The 20,478-nt window shown below is 46.3% G+C and overlaps 1 protein-coding gene across 11 annotated transcripts in view; it reads left to right on the forward strand.

Moving 5' to 3' along the window:
* PRDM5 (PR/SET domain 5) overlaps positions 1-20,478 on the forward strand; it is a 164,250-nt gene that overhangs the window by 117,757 nt on the left and 26,015 nt on the right. For 10 of the 11 annotated variants that reach the window (XM_030564630.1, XM_030564629.1, XM_030564633.1 and 7 more), the window contains one exon: positions 4,919-5,004. In XM_030564630.1, coding sequence (XP_030420490.1) covers positions 4,919-5,004 — 86 coding nt within the window. Of the gene's footprint in view, positions 1-4,918; positions 5,005-13,103; positions 13,185-20,478 lie in introns of those variants that run through there. The other variant, XM_030564637.1, reaches the window with a different exon arrangement.

The following is a 20,478-nucleotide window of genomic DNA, read 5'->3' on the forward strand; positions in this document are numbered from 1 at the left end:
CAAGGGGGGTTCCGGGACCGAGAGAGCAAACCGGGAAAGGAAACCAGCTTCGCCGCGGTTTGCTCTCTCGGTCCCGGAGCCAGCCAGCAAACCGCAGGGAAGGAGACCTGCTTGCTCGGGGTTCCGGGACCGAGAGAGCAAACCGGGAACGCCGCGGTTTGCTCTCTCGGTCCCGGAGCCAGCCAGCAAACCGCGGGGAAGGAGACCTGCTTGCTCGGGGTTCCGGGACCGAGAGAGCAAACCGGGAACGCCGCGGTTTGCTCTCTCGGTCCCGGAGCCAGCCAGCAAACCGCGGGGAAGAAGACCTGCTTGCTCGGGGTTCCGGGACCGAGAGAGCAAACCGGGAACGCCGCGGTTTGCTCTCTCGGTCCCGGAGCCAGCCAGCAAACCGCGGGGAAGGAGACCTGCTTGCTCGGGGTTCCGGGACCGAGAGAGCAAACCGGGAACGCCGCGGTTTGCTCTCTCGGTCCCGGAGCCAGCCAGCAAACCGCGGGGAAGGAGACCTGCTTGCTCGGGGTTCCGGGACCGAGAGAGCAAACCGGGAACGCCGCGGTTTGCTCTCTCGGTCCCGGAGCCAGCCAGCAAACCGCGGGGAAGGAGACCTGCTTGCTCGGGGTTCCGGGACCGAGAGAGCAAACCGCGGCGAAGCTGGTTTCCTTTCCCGGTTTGCTCTCTCGGTCCCGGAACCCCGAGCAAGCAGGTCTCCTTCCCCGCGGTTTGCTGGCTGGCTCCGGGACCGAGAGAGCAAACCGCGGCGTTCCCGGTTTGCTCTCTCGGTCCCGGAACCCCGAGCAAGCAGGTCTCCTTCCCCGCGGTTTGCTGGCTGGCTCCGGGACCGAGAGAGCAAACCGCGGCGTTCCCGGTTTGCTCTCTCGGTCCCGGAACCCCGAGCAAGCAGGTCTCCTTCCCCGCGGTTTGCTGGCTGGCTCCGGGACCGAGAGAGCAAACCGCGGCGTTCCCGGTTTGCTCTCTCGGTCCCGGAACCCCGAGCAAGCAGGTCTCCTTCCCTGCGGTTTGCTGGCTGGCTCCGGGACCGAGAGAGCAAACCGGGAAAGGAAACCAGCTTGATTACCAGAGGCTTCCTCCTTCCACGGAGGTCAAGAAAAGCGCTGGTGAGTGTCTACATTGCATTACCAGCGCTGGATCACCAGCGCTGGATCCTCTACACCCGAGACAAAACGGGAGTACGGCCAGCGCTGCAAACAGGGAGTTGCAGCGCTGGTGATGCCCTGCAGATGTGGACACTCTCAAAGTTGCAGCGCTGTAACTCCCTCACCAGCGCTGCAACTTTCTGATGTAGACAAGCCCTCAGTGTGGTGAGATGACCTGCATATTTACACAGTGTCTCAATACCAGTCTTATTAGTGGTATATCTAAAAAAGAAACTGAGTGTGCTGTACAAAAACCATGCTACATTATTCATCTTTGTTTCTTTTTAAGGTTAACTTTTTTTTTTTTTTCGGTAGGGAGAGGAGAAAAGAGGTGGATATGCAAGATCTGGGCAAACATGAGTTACTGAAGATTTTCATTTCTTAACATTATTCATCTTATTTTTAATCTCTTCCACAAACACAACAGATCGATTCCCTTCCTGATCAGAGAAGGTTTACACCTGCAAATCCCCAAGTATTTATTGTGGCTGAATTGATCTGAAGCTAGGCTTGGAATTTCAATGTTTACATTTGACTTTTGGTGGTTTTTGGTTGATCACAGACAAATCCCAAAGCATAGATGGATAATGTCACCTCCCCAGCAGCATTTATTATATAGCACTGGCTGCTCCTGATTTAATGTCCAATACTTCTTAACTTTCTTAGAATGAGAGAATCTCTCATTTCAAGACTTAAGATATATTCCAGTATGAAATACACCCTCTGGGCAAAAGCTTAACAGGAACACACAGAAGAAATATATAATTTTTATTATTTTTGAATATGCTTTGGAACAAAGGTGTTTTTCTTCTTTTAGGACAACTTGAAATTTAGCCAGTTGGGCCAAAAATGGGCTTTATTGTGCAGTCTGCACACACATTTGAAAGCACCTGTTCACTCAGATAGTCTCGTTAAGAAATCCACTATTGGGATTCTTTTGTGAGCAGGTGATCACTCACTGATGTAAATAAGGGTAGCACAATATAATCCAAAGCGAGGAAGGGAAATTTTGGCCAGGTATAATGAGGATTGTATACATCCCAACTCTTGAAATCCAACTCAAGTTTCATTTATTCAAGGGGTGGGGGAGAAGCATGTAATAATTTTAAAAGCTGACATAAGACTTTTTCATTCCCCACACACACACATATACATACACATATACACACTCATTTCTGGGTCAGTTACAAAGAAGTTAGGATTTTGGGGTTGTACTAAAGGTTCTGTAGTTGCAGATTCAAATTTGGCTTGAATAGGACCCATCGTTAATCCTGCAGAACCCTAGGGATATATGTGGGAGAGGGAGGCTCGTAAATAGCATGAGTAACTACATGTTGCCAGTTTGCATGCCTAAAAGGGCCAATTGCTCACATACGAGCATATTTTGGGCACATATATTAAATGTTTTAGAAAATTTAACTGGTAAAGAAACAACAAAAATAAGAATAAGTATAAAATGAGTTAGGATCTTATTAAAGATGTTTTATCAGTCATCACTGAAGCTATAGTTATGGATGAGAAGACACTTGTATAATTCACTAAAACCTCAGGCCACAATGACTTGTAGCCCCATCAACCCACAGTCTCCATGTCTGTTGAATGGTAAAAATTAGATAGGAATTCTGAGCTGCATACCGAAGAGTTGTAAGGTGCAAATTTACATTGTGTGATGGCTGATCATAGGCAGGCTTTATCAGGTATATGTTGATATAAAATCACAGTGTTGCCCTCTACTGGCATCCGCTGAAAGCTGTTAAACATCTATTTATCAAGAACCATAAACAACAGGATACATTTGTGAAGGACAGTATTAATAGATTTCAGACCAGGTCTAAGCTGTCCCTGTAAGCAAAAGTCTTCCTCTGTAAGAAGAATGGGGGGTAGCACTTAGCTGTCAGCACTCATCTGCTTGCAGACCTCTGCAGACTTTACCTTCAAAATACAAAAGCTTTAAAACATAAAAATGTCAGCTGGATTAATTAAATGTTTGAGCACCAGCGGCTCCTACAGAGTTCGAAGGCTCATGGCATAAATTAGGGACATCAGGGGTCATGAGAGATAGTGTCATGTTTCAAACAGATGTGAAACTTCTAATTCAGAACACACAGAATCACACAGCACCCTTGTTAAAAAATACTTTGCCAAGTCCATACATTTGTACTTAATAAGATAAGGCAGGGTGGAGGAAAGGGGAGTGTTTGCATTTCACAAGTACTCCATTGCCTTTATTTCTGTTGTTTTTTCATTTAGGTGGGATCTTTCCCCACAGGCATTAAAGAATGGGCCAGCCTATTAAAGGCCAAGGCTCATAGAAGGCTATACATGCAGCAGTGAAACCCAGTGGGTCAGCTGTAATGTAATCAAAGTGTGTCACTTTAAAAAACTATTTCTCTAGGCTGGCTCCAATGCACACTTTTGCAATTCCTCAAGTTTTTGTTCATACAGAATAAAACATCCAACATCTTTCTGTCAAGCACTCAAAGATAAGCACCTCAAACAGTGAAATGAAAACTGGAAAGGGGGCGGGGGAAGTCTGCCTTGCTCCAAGTCAGAATGAATGTCCCCATAGTTAGCTGTGCCATCCCTTCATTCGCTCTGTGGCCTTAGGCACATCATTGCAACTTGTCCAGAGTTTTCCCGTATTTAAAATGGAGCTAATCTTACTTATTTACTTACCATGCAGTGTTGCTGTGAAGGTCAGTTAATGTTTATATAGTGCTTGGAACCTGTCAAAGTTCTGCATGCATGTAAAGACTTTTTTTGTGACCAACTGAGTTTTCCTAGATTGGCTGAAAGGGGTTCGTTGTATCTGCACATAAAGGAGTGTTCTCCAGGCAGCAATGTGATTAGCCGGAATAGATTCCATTTAGCTGGAAAATTAGTTAGCATAGATTAGCTTGTTGAAAAATATGTTTGGTGATGGAAGCAATCTGATTTTGTTGATAAGCCTTTTGTGTGCAATTAGCCTAGGTGCTGGAGTCTTATTCCAGGACATTGCCTAAAATACTCAAAGAAAAATTTACGTAAGAAATTGTAAAATTTATCATTAGTTTTAAATTATAGAATTGCTACAGAAAACCTCTACTGAGTGGATCTGAATGGCCTAGCCTCTGAGTTTCATGGTATAAATTCAGAGTGACTTCACTGAAGTCAGCAGAAACTATCCTGATTTACATCAATTTAAGTGTCCAATCCTGTGAGGTGCTGAGTGCTCTCTACTCCCACTGAGGTCATTGGGCACCTCACAAAAGCTGCTGTACCTCCCATAGGGCAGATCTTGCTCGCAGCCTGTTTGTTAAATGCAACAAATGAACAGAAGTGGGTTTTGTAATTAAATTGGCTTGTGACACTCAAATGGTTCTAATGATGAATAGATGTGAAGTGAGGGAAATGTACTGTACTTTGAGAACAGTTAGTGACTAATCATAAAAGTGACCATGTACTAGCCACAATAGAATTCATCCTAGCACAGTTGTCACCAAACAGCTTTTTTTAATCCCTTTCTGCATGTTTTCATATTTTATGACAAAATCAAGCAGCTGAAAGTGATACTTTGATCCAGCCTTGCATGCTGTCCAAACAGATCTTTTGTTCTTTATATGTAGTTTCCCTAATGCTCAGATCTTTTTCTCTCTGTTTGAACTGAACATGAACACTAGAACAGAAAAATGTTCGACACGCAACCATGCTGTGCTGCCTTGATGTACTGAGGCAATAGTTTCTTTCCTCTCTGCATTTGTTGACTCTGATGCTCATCTTATTTTCAGGTGAGCGCCCTTACCAGTGTCCTTATTGTGACAAGGCTTTCAGCAAGAATGATGGACTAAAGATGCACATTCGCACCCATACAAGGGTAAGCGTGGCCCACTTGCTTTAATTGTTACTTAAGAATGGGGGTCGGCAACCTTTCAGAAGTGGTGTGCCCAGTCTTCATTTATTCACTCCAATTTAAGGTTTCACATGCCAGTAATACATTTTAACATTTTTAGAAGGTCCCTTTCTGTAAGTCTTATAATATATAACTAAACTATCGTTGTATGTAAAATAAATAAGGTTTTTTAAATGTTTAAGAAGCTTCCTTTAAAGTTAAATTAAAATGCAGAGCCCCCTGGACTGGTGGCTGGGACCCGGGCAGTGAGAGTGCCACCGAAAATCGGCTCACGTGCCACCTTCGGCACCCGTGCCATAGGTTGCCTACCCCTGCTTAAGAACCGTGATTGTCCATGGACAATGCAGGGAAATAAATTATTGCTATTTGTATAAAGGGAGGATGTTTCAAAGATATTATTTGTGCTTCAAAATGGAGGGAAAGGGCATAAAAATTAATAATCTTAGAATTCTATTTCTGATTCCTACATTGATCTGTGTGTGACCTTGGACAAGTTGGGTTCTTCTTCGAGTGATTGCTCACATTCAATCCAGTTAGGTGTGTGCGCCGCGCGTGCACATTCGTCGGAAACTTTTTACCCTAGCAACTCCAGTGGGCCGGCAGGTCGCCCCCTAGAGTGGCGCCGCCATGGCACCTGATATATACCCCTGCCGGCCCACCCGCTCCTCAGTTCCTTCTTACCGCCGTGTCGGTCGTTGGAACTGTGGAGTGCAGCATAGCTGTCCTCCACGTCCCTAGCTCTCCTTGTTCTACGGTTGATAGTTGTAATTAGTAGTTAAGTGTAGTTAGTTATATAGTTAATAGTGTAAATAATATTGTAGATATTTGTTAGCTGGTTTGGGCCGTAGCCCTTCCCGGCACCCGGCTTATGCCTGGTTCGCCGGGCTTCAAGCAATGTGCGGCCTGTAAGAAGCCGATGCCGACCAGCGACCCTCACGACGCGTGTCTAAAGTGCCTGGGGGAATCGCACAGATCGGACAAGTGCCGCATTTGTAAGGCTTTTAAGCCTAGAACAAAGAAGGAGAGAGCCCAGAGACTTAGGACTCTCCTCATGGAAGCGGCACTCGACCCGGCAGCTTCGCAGGCCGTCATCTCGGCGCTGGCACCGGAAAGACTCCCCGGCACTGACCTTCCCCGGCACCGGGTGCAGAAGCAAGACCCTTGAAGTCTGCAACTCCATCCAGGCAGACTCGAGTGGAGCGCCCGGCACCGACATCTGCCGCGGCGCTACCGGCACCGTCGACTCCGGGCCCGGAGGGTCCGTCGAGTCCGGTCCCGCCGAGCTCCCCCATAAGATCTGGGGTTGAGCTATTGGTCCCATCGACGCCGGAGACCTTCGCCTCGGCACGGGACCTCATTGCCCTGACTGAGTCAACTCAGCCTCCACCTCCGGTACCTCCGGTGCGGGTAGCATCCAGGGGCAAACCTATGATGAAAGCGCCGTCTTGGGACTCTCGCTCGCTGTCGAGGTCCCGACACCATGGTCGCTCAAGATCCCGCCGCCGCTCGCAGTCCCGGCACCGCTCCCCTCGGCGGTACCGGTCGTACTCGCGGCACCGATCGGCCTCCGGACAGTCACGGTCTGGTTCCAGCCACCGATACCGGCACCGGGACTCTAGGAGCCAGTCCTGCCATCGATCAGCGCACCGGTCGACCTCCCGGCACCGAGCTGGTGGCAGGTCCCGGTCCCGGTCGACCTCCCGACACTGCGTCGGTGGCAGGTCCCGGTCCCGATCCCGGCACCGAGTCCAAGACAGACCCCAGTCCCGATCCCAGCACCGGTATGACTCCCGGTACCGGTCCCCGGCACCGAGAACATCTTCGGCGCCAGGACGCGGAGACTCTTACCAGCCATGGTCGGCCCCTCCATGGCCTTCCAGACAGCCATCGGTGTCATCGCAGGCGGACAGTGTATATGCGCTGGACACTGACAGACAAGCAGCCCTTTTTTAAGACCCTCTGCAACAGGACCAGGGTCCGCAGCAATGGGGGTTCTGGACACCCTGGGCGTACCATAAAGACCAGGGCCCCCACAGCCTCCTCCTAGGCCTGCAACGGCAGAGCACAGGGCGCCGGAGGCGTCGTTGTTTCGCCCCCCTCCTTCCCCGGACGTGGAGGACGGGTCAAAGCAACAAGACCCTGATCTCCCTCCTGAGCCAGAGGCGAGGGCTGAGGCAGACCCCCGGCTGGACACTCTCTTGCCGGGGGTCTCCTCATCGTCTTCTCCCGATGAGGCGGTGGCTGGCACTTCCTCTAATAGCCCTCCTCCGCTAGATCTCAGGGCACATCAGGACCTCCTCAGGCACGTAACACAGAATTTGAGCCTGCAAGCTGAGGAGGTCTCTGAGATCGAGGACCCCGTCGTCAGCATCCTCTCCTCCGATGCTCCCACCAGGGTCGCCCTGCCCTTCATTCGGACGATCCAGGCCAACGCCAATACGATCTGGCAATCGCCGGCCTCCATCCCCCCTACTGCACGGGGCGTCGAAAGGAAGTACATGGCCCCCTCCAAGGGTTATGAGTACCTCCATATTCACCCGACACCATGCTCCCTGGTGGTACAGTCGGTGAACGAGAGGGAGCGTCATGGGCAGGAAGCCCCAGCCCCCAAATCCAAGGAGGCCAGGCGTATGGACCTCCTCGGCTGCAAGGTTTATTCGGCTGGGGCCCTTCAGCTCAGGGTTTCCAATCAGCAAGCCCTTCTTAGCCGCTATGCCTTTAACTCTTGGGTGGCAGCGGATAAGTTCAAAGAGCTGCTGCCACAAGAGGCGCGTCAAGAATTTGCGGCGATTCTTGATGAGGGCAAGAAGGTTGCACGAACCTCGTTGCAGGCCTCCTTGGACGCTGCAGACTCGGCTGCCCGTACCCTTGCCTTGAGGGTGACGATGCGCCGCATCTCCTGGCTTCAGGTTTCTGGCCTTCCACCGGAGCTCCAATACACCATCCAGGACCTCCCGTTCGAAGGTCAGGGCCTGTTCTCGGAGAAGACAGACCCCAGACTGAAAAGTCTTAAGGACAATCGGGTCATTATGCGCTCCCTTGGGATGCACACGCCTGGGACGCAACGCAGACCCTTCCGGCCGCAGCAACAGCAGCAGCGTCGGCCGTACCCCCAGTTCCGCCAGCGGCAGGACCTTAATAGGTGTCGCGGCAGAAATGGCAGGCGCAGGTCGTCGGGCCATCAAGGGGGGCAAAACCAAAGCTTCTCTAAAGCCCCACCTGGACCCAAACCTTCGTTTTGAAGGTGCGCCCGAGGGCATAGTACCAGTATCCCCCATGGATCCTTCCCCCCCGTTTTCCAACCACCTTTCGTTTTTCCTCCAGGCGTGGTCCCGGATAACATCCGACCGCTGGGTCTTACGCATGGTGCAGACAGGATACCATCTGCAGTTTGTATCTTTTCCTCCCTCCCGCCCCCCCACCCTCGTCCCTCTTCAGGGACCCCTCTCACGAGCAATTCCTCCACCAGGAGGTACAGACGCTCCTCGACAAAGGAGCTATGGAGGTGGTTCCGGAGAACGAGAGAGGCAAGGGGTTTTATTCCCGCTACTTTCTGATCCCCAAGGCCAAGGGAGGCCTCAGGCCTATCCTCAACCTGTGAGAGCTCAACAAATATCTAGTAAAGTTGAAGTTCCGCATGGTATCCCTGGGGACCATTATCCCATCCCTGGATCCTGGAGACTGGTATGCCGCCCTCGACATGCAGGACGCTTATTTTCATATTGCCATATGGCCACACCACAGACGTTTCCTTCGGTTCGTGGTCGACCGCCATCACTACCAATTTGCGGTCCTCCCATTTGGCCTTTCTACGGCTCCGAGGGTATTCACAAAATGCATGGCTGTCGTTGTGGCACATCTTCGGCGCAGTCGCATTCACGTGCTCCCTTACCTCGACGATTGGTTAATTCGGGGCACGTCGGAGCTGCAGGTCCGCAGCCACGTCCGCAGGATCACCGGCCTGTTTGCTACCTTGGGCCTCATGATCAACGTGGACAAGTCCACCCTGCTCCCCTCGCAGAGGGTGGAGTTCATTGGGGCCGTCCTGGACTCCACCGTGGCCAGGGCCCTTCTGCCGTTGCCCAGGTTCCAGTCATTGTCGGTGATCGTTCAGCGCTTGCTGGCAGCCCCCCTGACATCGATACGGACATGCCTAACTCTGTTAGGCCATATGGCAGCCTGCACGTTTGTGACCGGGTATGCACAGCTCCGCATGAGGCCCCTCCAGTCTTGGCTCATCGCACATTACCGGCCGGCAAGGCAGTCACTAGACATGCTGATCACAATCCCCCAGGGGGTGTTGGATTCTCTCAGTTGGTGGCTAGACCAGTCCGTCGTGTGTGCGGGGCTCCCATTCCACCCACCCCAGCCCTCGGTGTACCTAACGACGGATGCCTCAGATTTCGGCTGGGGGGCCCACCTGGGAACCCTGAGGACACAGGGCCTGTGGTCCCCACAGGAGGTGAAGCTACATATCAACATGCGGGAGTTGAGAGCGGTCCGCCTTGCTTGTCAAACGTTCTGTCACCAGCTTCGGGGTCGTTGTGTCGCGGTATTTACCGACAACACGACGACCATGTACTATATCAACAAGCAGGGTGGCACCAGATCCTCTCCCCTATGTCACGAGGCGATGCGACTCTGGGACTTTTGTATAGCCCACTCCATTCACCTCACGGCTTCCTTCCTCCCCGGAGTATGGAACACGCTGGCGGACCGCCTGAGCAGATCCTTCCTCGCACACGAGTGGTCCCTCCGCCCGGACGTCGCCCTCTCGATTTTCCAGAGGTGGGGTTGTCCCCGCGTGGACCTCTTCGCGTCCAAGGGGAACAGGAAATGCCAGGCGTTCTGCTCCTTTCAGGGCCGGGAACCCGGGTCTATAGCGGACACCTTCCTTATTCCGTGGACAACCCACTTGTTCTACGCGTTCTCCCCGTTCCCGCTGGTCCACAAGGTCCTTCTGAAGGTGCGCAGGGACAGGGCCTGCGTGATCATGGTAGCCCCAGCGTGGCCCAGGCAACATTGGTACCCCATGTTGCTGGACCTGGCCATAGCCGACCCAGTTCCCCTGCCCCTTCACCCGGACCTGATCACCCAGGAACACGGAACTCTCTGTCACCCGGACCTCCAGTCGCTGCACCTACCAGCATGGCTCCTGTGTGGCTGACCAGTTCCGAGTTGCGCTGCTCCACCCCGGTACGTGAGGTACTCTTGGGCAGCAGGAAGCCTTCCACTAGAGCGACGTACTCAGCCAAGTGGAAGCGTTTCTCCTGTTGGTGCGTGGAGAAGGGTCTCCTCCCGATGGAAGTTTCGGTGGCCAATATTTTGGACTATATTTGGTCCCTTAAGCAACAGGGCCTGGCGATATCGTCCCTGCGGGTCCACCTGGCGGCTATCTCCACCTTTCACCCGGGTGGGGATGGCCGCTCCGTTTTCTCTCACCCGACGGTGTCTGGATTCCTTAAGGGGTTGGAACGGCTATACCCTAATGTCCGACCCCCTGCCCCTACCTGGGATCTTAACCTGGTGTTGTCTCGGCTCATGGGGCCCCCCTTTGAGCCGTTAGCTACTTGCTCCCTGCTCTATCTTTCTTGGAAGACTGCCTTTTTAGTAGCTATTACCTCAGCTAGACGGGTGTCGGAACTCCGGGCTCTCACGGTAGATCCCCCGTATACAGTCTTCCATAAAGATAAGGTGTAGCTGAGACCGCACCCTGCCTTTCTCCCCAAGGTGGTCTCAGCCTTTCACGTCAACCAGGAGATCTTCCTCCCAGTTTTTTTCCCGAAACCTCATTCTTCACGCAGGGAGCAACAACTCCACTCGCTAGATGTCCGTCGGGCTCTCGCATTTTATGTGGAGAGGACCAAACCGTTCCGCAAATCCCCCCAGCTTTTCGTGGCAGTAGCGGACCGCATTAAGGGGCTTCCCATTTCCTTGCAGAGGTTATCCTCGTGGGTAACGTCCTATATCAGGACCTGCTATGACTTGGCTCACGTTCCTACGGGCCGTGTGACTGCGCACTCTACCAGGGCGCAGGCGTCGTCGCTGGCTTTCCTCGCCCGTGTGCCCATCAAGTAAAATCTGTCGGGCAGCGACCTGGTCATCGGTCCACACCTTTGCTTCCCACTACGCCCTGGTCCAGCAGTCCAGAGAGGACGCAGCCTTCGGATCTGCAGTGCTCCATGCCGCTACTTCTCACTCCGACCCCACCGCCTAGGTATGGCTTGGGATTCACCTAACTGGAATGGATGTGAGCAATCACTCGAAGAAGAAAAGACGGTTACTCACCTTTGTAACTGTTGTTCTTCGAGATGTGTTGCTCACATCCATTCCACACCCGCCCTCCTTCCCCACTGTCGGAGTAGCCGGCAAGAAGGAACTGAGGAGCGGGTGGGCCGGCAGAGGTATATATCAGGTGCCATGGCGGCGTCACTCTAGGGGGCGATCTGCCGGCCCACTGGAGTTGCTAGGGTAAAAAGTTTCCGACGAACGTGCACGCGCGGCGCACACACCTAACTGGAATGGATGTGAGCAACACATCTCGAAGAACAACAGTTACAAAGGTGAGTAACCGTCTTTTCTTTTTTTGTGTGCCTCATTTTTCCACGTATAAAAAAGGGTAATTATTACTGTCTTCCTAACAAAGTTGTCTTGGGACTTGTTCAGTGTTTAAAATCAATTAATAGGTTAGTGTCGCTATAAAAGCATCATTATTAGTAAGAGAGAGAGAGTTAAATGCCCTACATTTTTGTATTTCTTTTATCTCCAGATCTAGTCTCTGGCAAACTGTCTGTCTGTCTTAATAACAATAATGGCATGGGTAGCGCTTTTACCCTAATTACTGTTTACAAATATCAATTAAGTCTTAAAAAAAACCTTGTGAAGAAGGTAGGAATAATATCTGTAATGCAGGCTGGAGATGTCTCTGAAGATTATTCTCTGACCTTAGGATCACAGATATCCCCGGAGTCATCTGTTCTGGTTTAAAAGGCTAGTCATGTATATCTGTTTACTGAAGACAATCCTTGCTCCCACTCTCTCCCCCTTGTGCCTGTCTAGCGAAAGAGGTGGCTTTAAACAGGCAGCTATGAATTCTGCTTGCATATGAGAATCCCAAGTGATGTAAAGTTGTCATAACCAGCTTTGTGCTATTTATTTCTGGTCTCCCCCACCCCCACCAAGTTGGGGACAGATTCTAGGCTGGATGTGCGCTGACACCCTTTGTGGAATAGAAAAGTATTGTAAATTTCACTTTGTGTAGATAGATCTTGATCACCTGCATAATGCAGACAATGAAGTGCTCACAGAAGCACATTATTTTTGCAGTCTAAGGAAATTAGTCATTTCAAAGAAGTAAGAAGCTTTTATTTGCCAGAACTGGAATACTTACAGAATTGCTCTTCTGAGAAGTGTAATTCATTAGGATTTTCCTTGTGTTATTTATGTACTTAGATATCCATAATAAGTCACCTCTGTAAGGAATTTTTATACATAATACACACACACACACACACACACACACACACACACACACACACACACACACACACACACACACACACACACACACACACACACACACACACACACACACACACACACACACACAGTCTTCTCAGTCTCGCAGCTCACTAGAGCCTTTTTACTTAATACATTGCTTACATGTGTTCCCATATGTCTTTCCACATTGCCACTGTTGTATGTAAGCAAAACACCATTAACATCTTTAAAACTTGCCAGCTGGCATTAAAAGACATGTAAAATATGGGACTGAATGAAAGATGGCTAAGGACTTACGTGAATATGAGGTAGGAGGAAAAAGGAAATGCTTCAAGCTCTGCTTCTGCATGACAGAACAGCTCAACCAGATACACTCATTAGTCAGTCTGCAGCAACCAGGAGACATTGGTATTTGGATTTTACTGAGTGGAAATTTGTTTTCTATAAATAAAGTTCTTCAAGTGATGGTCTCTACATATATTCTGTTTGAGGTGCTTATGAGCCTGAGATCAGAAGATTTTTACTAGCATTAACTGGAATTTTTCAACATATGTGGTCCCTAGCTATATTCCACTACCCACCTTCCTTCATCTCTGCTGTGGAGTCTTATCCTGGGGCTATTCATGGTAGAAAAGTAAATGGAGAGGCGGTCAGTCCACGTTGCCATTTATGCGCTAAGGAGGAGGAGAAGAGCACAGGTGCAGACCAACAGACACCGCTAGCAAAAATCTTCTGGTCTCAGGTGCACAGTGTGCATGCTCACCTGGTGTGGAATACATATAGAGACCACACATCTCAGAGAACTCCACTTATTGGTCAGGTAAGTAATCTTTCTATTTTATGTTTAAAATAGCTCAAACAGAATTTATTGTTGTAATAATTCAATTATTTAATCAAAATAGCATCAGTTCAGAAGCCGAGAAAACAGCATTTCCTCAGCTTACTCAACTCATGTCATATGTAGTATGATGATTTCAGTACATCTGAGTTGTCATGACTGCCCAATAGGAGGCTGGAATGTCCTATTTCTCCTCTTTTTTGACAAGCAAATGAGTGGAAATCCTTGCAGCCATGTTGTGGGCAGACACAGAATTCTGTTTGAATTCCTGGTTTTAGTGCTGTCAGGTTATTTATATACCACTTAACCCATAGTTCTGAAGTTTAAAAGTCAAGTTTGTTTATATATGAGTGACATTTTATATAAACTCACACCTGAGTAGGGATCTGTCATTTCAAAATAGTGGGGCTCAATACTGGCATGTTTTGAGTAAACAAGCTTATCGCTATAATTAAGTTGCCCTCATGTTTCCCTCTCCTTCACACCCCAGCTCCATATTTGCATCTGGATAGCAGAAAACTTAATTTCTATGAAGGTGTCATTGTTTGAAAGGTAACTAATAGTATAAAATAAAATACTGTTGATTTTAAGACCAGAAGGAATCATTATAATCATCTAGTCTGACATAAAACAGGTCATAGAATTTTACCCAGTAATTCCTGCATCAAGCCCATAAGTTCTGGCTGAGCTAGCGCATATATTTTAGAAAGACATTCAGTCTTCATTTAATGACTTCAAGACTTCATGTGATGGAGAATCCATCAGTGGTTGTTCCAATAGTTAATTATCTTTGCACATATTAGCTTAATATTAACTTAATATTAGCTTAATTCAGATAAAACATTGGAAACTGTGATTTTTCTTAATGAAAGTACCTTCCATCCTGAGCGCTTCTGAAAATTCTAGAGAAATTTCCACCATTCAACATTCCCTGTGCCGTCAAACCACTTCTGCATCTCTGAGGTTACACACTGCAAACCCCAGTTTGAACAGCAAATAGCTTATTCAAATTTCAGATACTTTCAGGTTCAAAATATTGAGACGTATTTGGTTTCTTAATGTGGATATTAGTTGATATGTTTTTACAAACTTTTATATACATTTAGATACCCTTAAACCTGTAGTTCCTTATGGACCTAGATCCATAAACGGACCTAGATGTTTAAGGCCAACACTTAGGTGCCACTGAGATCCTCAGAACCCCTGCTCAGCTGACAACTAACTCTGGAGACACCTAAAATTCCTTGATCCTGGAGAGTGTACCATTAAAGTCCCCTAGGTGCCCAAGGATATGTTGATATTGCATTGTAAACCTACGTCTGTGGAACTTGGGCTTGTGGACATGGTGTTTCCAAACCAATGTTTGAGCATGCAGACTGAACTGAAAACCTGAGTTTACAATTCCTAGACCCAGGTACAGGTCTCACAGCCATGCTGAGGTGTCTGTACAGAACTACACAGACCTTCTGACTCAGGTCTGTGACTTGAGCCACATCTACACTGTAAAATGACAGGGCTTCGACCCAAGTCACAGCAAGACTCAGGCTATGACTCACCCTTTTAGCAGGGTACTGAGTGCTTACTGACCTGAGACGGACTGATTTGTGTGTGGACAGAAGGTGGGGGCTTGGGCTCACATCTGAATTAGAGCCCAGGTTTAGTGTGCAGTGTAGACATACCCTAAATTTCTGCCAGTGGGCATACACACAGTTGCGTCAGTCTAGGAACTCGAGCAGCTAAGTCTCACTGGGATCCTGAGTCTAGGATTTGATACACCTATATTGCTTTTGGAGCCAACATCCATTAGGCATTTTCAGAGCATACCTTAACCTCATGCTGGTGGAAGTGGGGTCAAGGGAAAGAGGAGCTCTCCCTTATAACCTTTAGTACAGTGGTTTGAGCATTTGGGATGTGAGCTCACCTCTGAGGTGAGTGTTCTAGTATGTTGGGACCCTGGGGCACCCAAGGCTTCCATGGTTCAGGAAGGCAGCCTACCCGGTGAAGTGCCCTGGAGCTGGGGATTCATTCCCTTTCAAAATTTTGGGGTTTTGTTCCAAATCAGAACTAAATCAGATCTTGAAATACTGAAATCCTTTGTAAAACCAAATTACATTTTTCCACACAGCTCTATTCCTAATGTTCACTTGTATGTGTAGGTATTTCCTGCTGTGATATCTAAAAGTACAAAGGCTTTATTTGTTGACAAGTTTTCATAGTTTGCTATGAATGTATTTTGAACAATGTAAACAATAGTAAGGTCAAAGTTTAGATGATGATATTTAGTGAAATCTTTTCTAAGATCACAGAATTCAATAATGTCCTTCTAGCAACAAACATGTGTAAAGCATTTTAAACAATCACTGGTGACCAATAGCTGAGTATTTTTTGCTTATTCAGACAAACTTTTCATTCAGTTGTCATCTGAACAATTAAACATGGCCTGGATACTTAAGCATACAAATATTGTATACTGATGATGTATATAGTATTTTGCGATGTGAAATGATTCATTATTGTGTCCATGTAATAATGGCCTGCCTATTTTTCATACAGTGTATATTGTTGAACTGATATTAAGAGATGTGGAAGACATCCCACAAATGAAATAATTAAGTTCTGCTCAGTTCTGCATTTAAAAAAAAAATGGTGCTGAAAAAATTGCATTAGTTACCTGTAGAAACAGGGCAACCCTTTCTGAAATCTAATGTTTTATAAACTCAGCTAGAATATGATAATAATTGGTATTCAAGAGAACCTTTTCCTCTTTATTTATTTATATTTTGTTAAACATCATTTTGAGTTTTATAGAAAAATAGACCTTTTTAACCCAAAGTCAGCTAAAGGAGTACAATCAAGACTGACAGTCTAAGGACTTGTCTACATTACCCGCTGGATCAACAGGCAGCAATCGATCCAGCGGGGGTCGATTTATCGCATCTAGTCTAGACGTGATAAATCGACCACCAAGCGCTCTCCTGTGGACTCCGATACTCCATCAGGGCGAGAGGCGAGGCAGAGTCAATGGGAGAGCATCAGCCATCAACTTAGCGCAGTGAAGACACTGTGGTAAGTAGATCTAAGTATGTCGACTTCAGCTACGTTATCCACATAGCTGAAGTTGCATAACTTAGATCAATTCTCCCCTCCCCCCTCCCATTGTAGACCAGGCCTACGTGTGACCACCATTTATATCATCTTCCTCTTCCCCTCCAAAGTGGAAGTTGTACTGATGTGTTGAGAGTAAAACATGACTGTGCAAAACAGAATACTTTTATGAATGTGAGCAATTGCCATTTTTGTTGCTGCCTTCTATACATTCCTCTCTATAAAGAAATTTCTCTTGTGTTTCCACAGTGCTATGGAGCAAAACCTGAGTCTAAAGGCTTTGCTGCACTGAAAATTAGTTGAAATACAGCAGGGCTGAAGAAAGAAAAATATTTCTGTTTCATGTGATCTGTCTCTGATTAGGTTCTTCTGGGAATAGGGTGACCAGTCTAATTACTCGTTTTCAACATCAGGTTTCATCCTTATGGCTTTGTTCAATGTGTTCCCTCACTGTTCATGCCCCCAGCATGGCCACTTCTCTCTATTCCTTACAAAGGTCCTTGTGGAAACATATGACAGAGTCCTATTGCATGGATTCTCCACAAGGCTGTGTTTCAGCTTGGTCCTAGTGGATTTGATCCAAAGCCCACTGAAGTCAAAATTGATTAGACCCTATGTATGCACAGATGCAGGTTGAGGATTTGGGTTCCCTGAAAAACGGAGCAATCTTCAGCCTCACATGAAATAAAACCCCAAAAGTACTTGACATTTTGACTGAGTTTTGCTTAGTTATGATTATCTTTATCCTTTAATGATATCCTTTCAGAGGTTAAGTAAAAGCACATTTAAGAGTTTAAATAAAAGTATAAGATACATTGTTTCTAGCAAACTGAAAAATAAAAAGACAAGTTCGTGAACAATTACTCTTTCAAAAGCAATTTATAGCTCTTAAGGAAAAGCAGAAAAATGTACATCATATGAATAGGCCAAAAATCAAAATTTAGATTTGCATTTCCAGTAATTCTTAAATATTTTAATAAAAATAGAATAAATAAACCAATAAACATTCTTAAGTGGCAACATTTCTTGGAGTTATTTTGGGTTAGATGGCTTAACAGAGTTCTAGGTTTAATTTAGTGCACACAATTCACTGTAAAAGACTTAAGGGTCTAAATTCTGTTACATCATCTCTAATATTCTAATTTAACTTTAGTCATATCGCAAAAGATTACAAATTTCAGTCTGTGATTTATGTGCCATTCCTTCTTCACCTTCCACCCCACCTTCAAACTGATTTTTATAGTATAGTTGATTCTCACATACATTGCCACATAGCTAAAAGTCTAAAGAGTCATCTGTCAAGTATTTTTGCATTAGCTAATCACAGAAATGTGGAATTTAAAAAAAAAATAATTTAGCACTATTATTCAGAAGCCTTATACATGGTTCTAATGAAAACAATGCTTTGCTTAAACCTTTGAAATGGAAAATTGTAAAGTCTACTAAATGCAATAACAAGTCATGCACTTCACCAGTGTGCACTTCATCAGTGGGACTAGGTTGCAAACCATCCACAGAACAAGAAAGGCTGCCGGAAAAATCATTGCAGAGTTTGATTTAGACCTTGCAGCTGCTAAATAGTGCACACTGTGGGTGGCCCTAGGTGTCAGTTCTAATACTGGAGTAAACAGGAAGGGGGAAAGACAGAAGAGCAGTCAAAACCTCCTCTAACAATGAAAAGAGGAGAAAATACCGGCAAACTTGACGTTAAATTTTTATGTAAGTGTGGATTTGTTTTAATAAAAGCTATTATATTTTTTAAAAGGAAAAATAGAAGCACCCAAAGAATTGTGAAAGGGGAATGCGTAGAAGTTCTTGATGTAGTGAGCTTAAAAATCATATTAGCTTTGAGGACATATCATGTTCTACCTACCTACCCAGTGAAGTAGGTTTTGGGTTTGTTCCAAAATCATGTACAGTATATACCATGATGCTGCTTACCGCAGGGCCCAAAGCTTAATTGTTGAGAAGAAATAGCTTACTGCATTTTACTCAGATACATTTTTGAATATTATTAAATGTAACCATATATGTGTACTCCAAAGACGACATTGTGTTGAATCAGCTTTTTCATTTTTTTTTAAAAACACTCTTATTATATTAAGTTCCAGATTGTACATGGCAATAATGGAAAACAGAAAGAAGAGAAGGGCACCCCCGAATGCTGTTTCATCACTTGTATTAAATATTATATATATATATATTATATTTAATATATAATATTTAATACAAGTGATTTATATATATATATGTATGCCCTTAGAAAAGATAACATCACTTGTATTAAATATTATATATATAATATTTAATATATAATATTTAATACAAGTGATTTATATATATATATAATATGTATATGTATGTATGTATGTATGCCCTTAGAAAAGATAACAATGAGACATATTACTTTTGCCATTCGTTTTAAATCTAATTACTAGTGGTTTGAATACTGCTGACTAAAATGTTAAGGATACAGAGAGAAATTACAGTATAATGTGTGTTATGTTTCATTCTGTTACCTCCGTAGGTTCCTGAAGTTATGCATCTAAAGCAATGTTGAGACACACTAAACACATGGCTTGGTTTTCAGGGTTCTCCCATTGAATGAATGCAAGAATAGTTTCAAGCACCTCTGCAAATCAAGCCAGTTATTTAGGTGCCTAACTTTATTTACCAAAATTTGACTTTTTTGGCCTGTTTAATTATTAGACAATGACCAAGCAGAGGACTGTTGATGCAGAAGACTGCTAATGAGGCCAACTAGTTTTTCACATTTAGGCCACCACATTTGATACTGCCTTTGGTAGCTTTAGCTTAGAGGCTAAGACTGAGGGCTTGTTTGCAGAAAGTGTTTTTGTGAGAGAGAGTGAGTGAGAGAGTTTTTTTTCTCTCTCTCTCTGTAACATTTAATTCATTTGGAGTTTTATTACTAACTTCAGTGCGAACAAGTTCAAGCCATGAATGAGCATGGAGGCTAAGTAAACTCGCCATTGAGGAATTCCCTCCAAATCAGAATTGCATTTTATTGGCAGGACAATGGGGGAAAGGCTATCTCTGGTGCTCTCATTTGGCAGAGAACTCAGGGTGATTCACTTGGTCTGCCAGGTGTTTCTTCCTTACCTGTCAGGTAAGGCTGTGCAGGTTCTCACAGACAATACGGCCTCGATGTTCTATATCAACAAACAAGGATTAGCTTGCTCCTTGGCTCTGTGTCAGGAGGTGCTACAGGTGTGGAAATTCTAGTCCAACATGCAGCTCGTCTTGAGGTATCACTCCTTCCAGAGAACTGGAATACACTGGCGGATCACCTCAGCAGGTCCTTTTCCTATTGCCATGAGCGGTCCCTCCACCTGGAAGTGATCAATGACATCTTCCAGAGGTGGGGGACTCCCCAGTTGGACCTGTTCACCACGAGACATAACAGGAATGGCCTTTCTCCCTCCTGTTCATCACTACAATTCATCTTAGACTATCTAACCCACCTAAAGCATCTTTTGTCAATTAAAGGCCACCTCTGCCTTCCATCCTTCAGTGTGTAGTATATCAGTCTTCTCCCATGAGATGGCGATCGGGTTCCTGAAAGTATTAGAGAAGCTCTACCTGCAAGTTTGCAACCCGGTCCCCCACTGGGACTTGAACCTGGTGCTGACGAGACTCACTGGTCTCCTCTTCGAGGTGCTGGCTTCCTGTTCTCTGCTGCTTCTCTTGTGGAAAGTCTCCTTTCTGGAGGCGATCACTTTGACCAGAAGGGTCTCCAAGATTAGAATATTGCCATCAGAACCTCCTTATATGATGATCTACAAGGACTATATACTGCTGTGCCCCCACCCAGCTTTCTTAGAAAAGGCTGTGTCACAGTTCCACTAATCAGAACATCTTTCTACCAGTCTTCTTTCCAAAGCCTCATAAGACCTGACAAGCACTGGCTGCATACCTTGGATGTTAGGCGGGTCCTGGCCTTCTACTTCGAAACAACTAAATCTTTTCACAAGTTG

The sequence above is a fragment of the Gopherus evgoodei genome, chromosome 5 (genome assembly GCF_007399415.2).
Source record: "Gopherus evgoodei ecotype Sinaloan lineage chromosome 5, rGopEvg1_v1.p, whole genome shotgun sequence".
NCBI classification, from domain to species: Eukaryota; Metazoa; Chordata; order Testudines; family Testudinidae; genus Gopherus; species Gopherus evgoodei.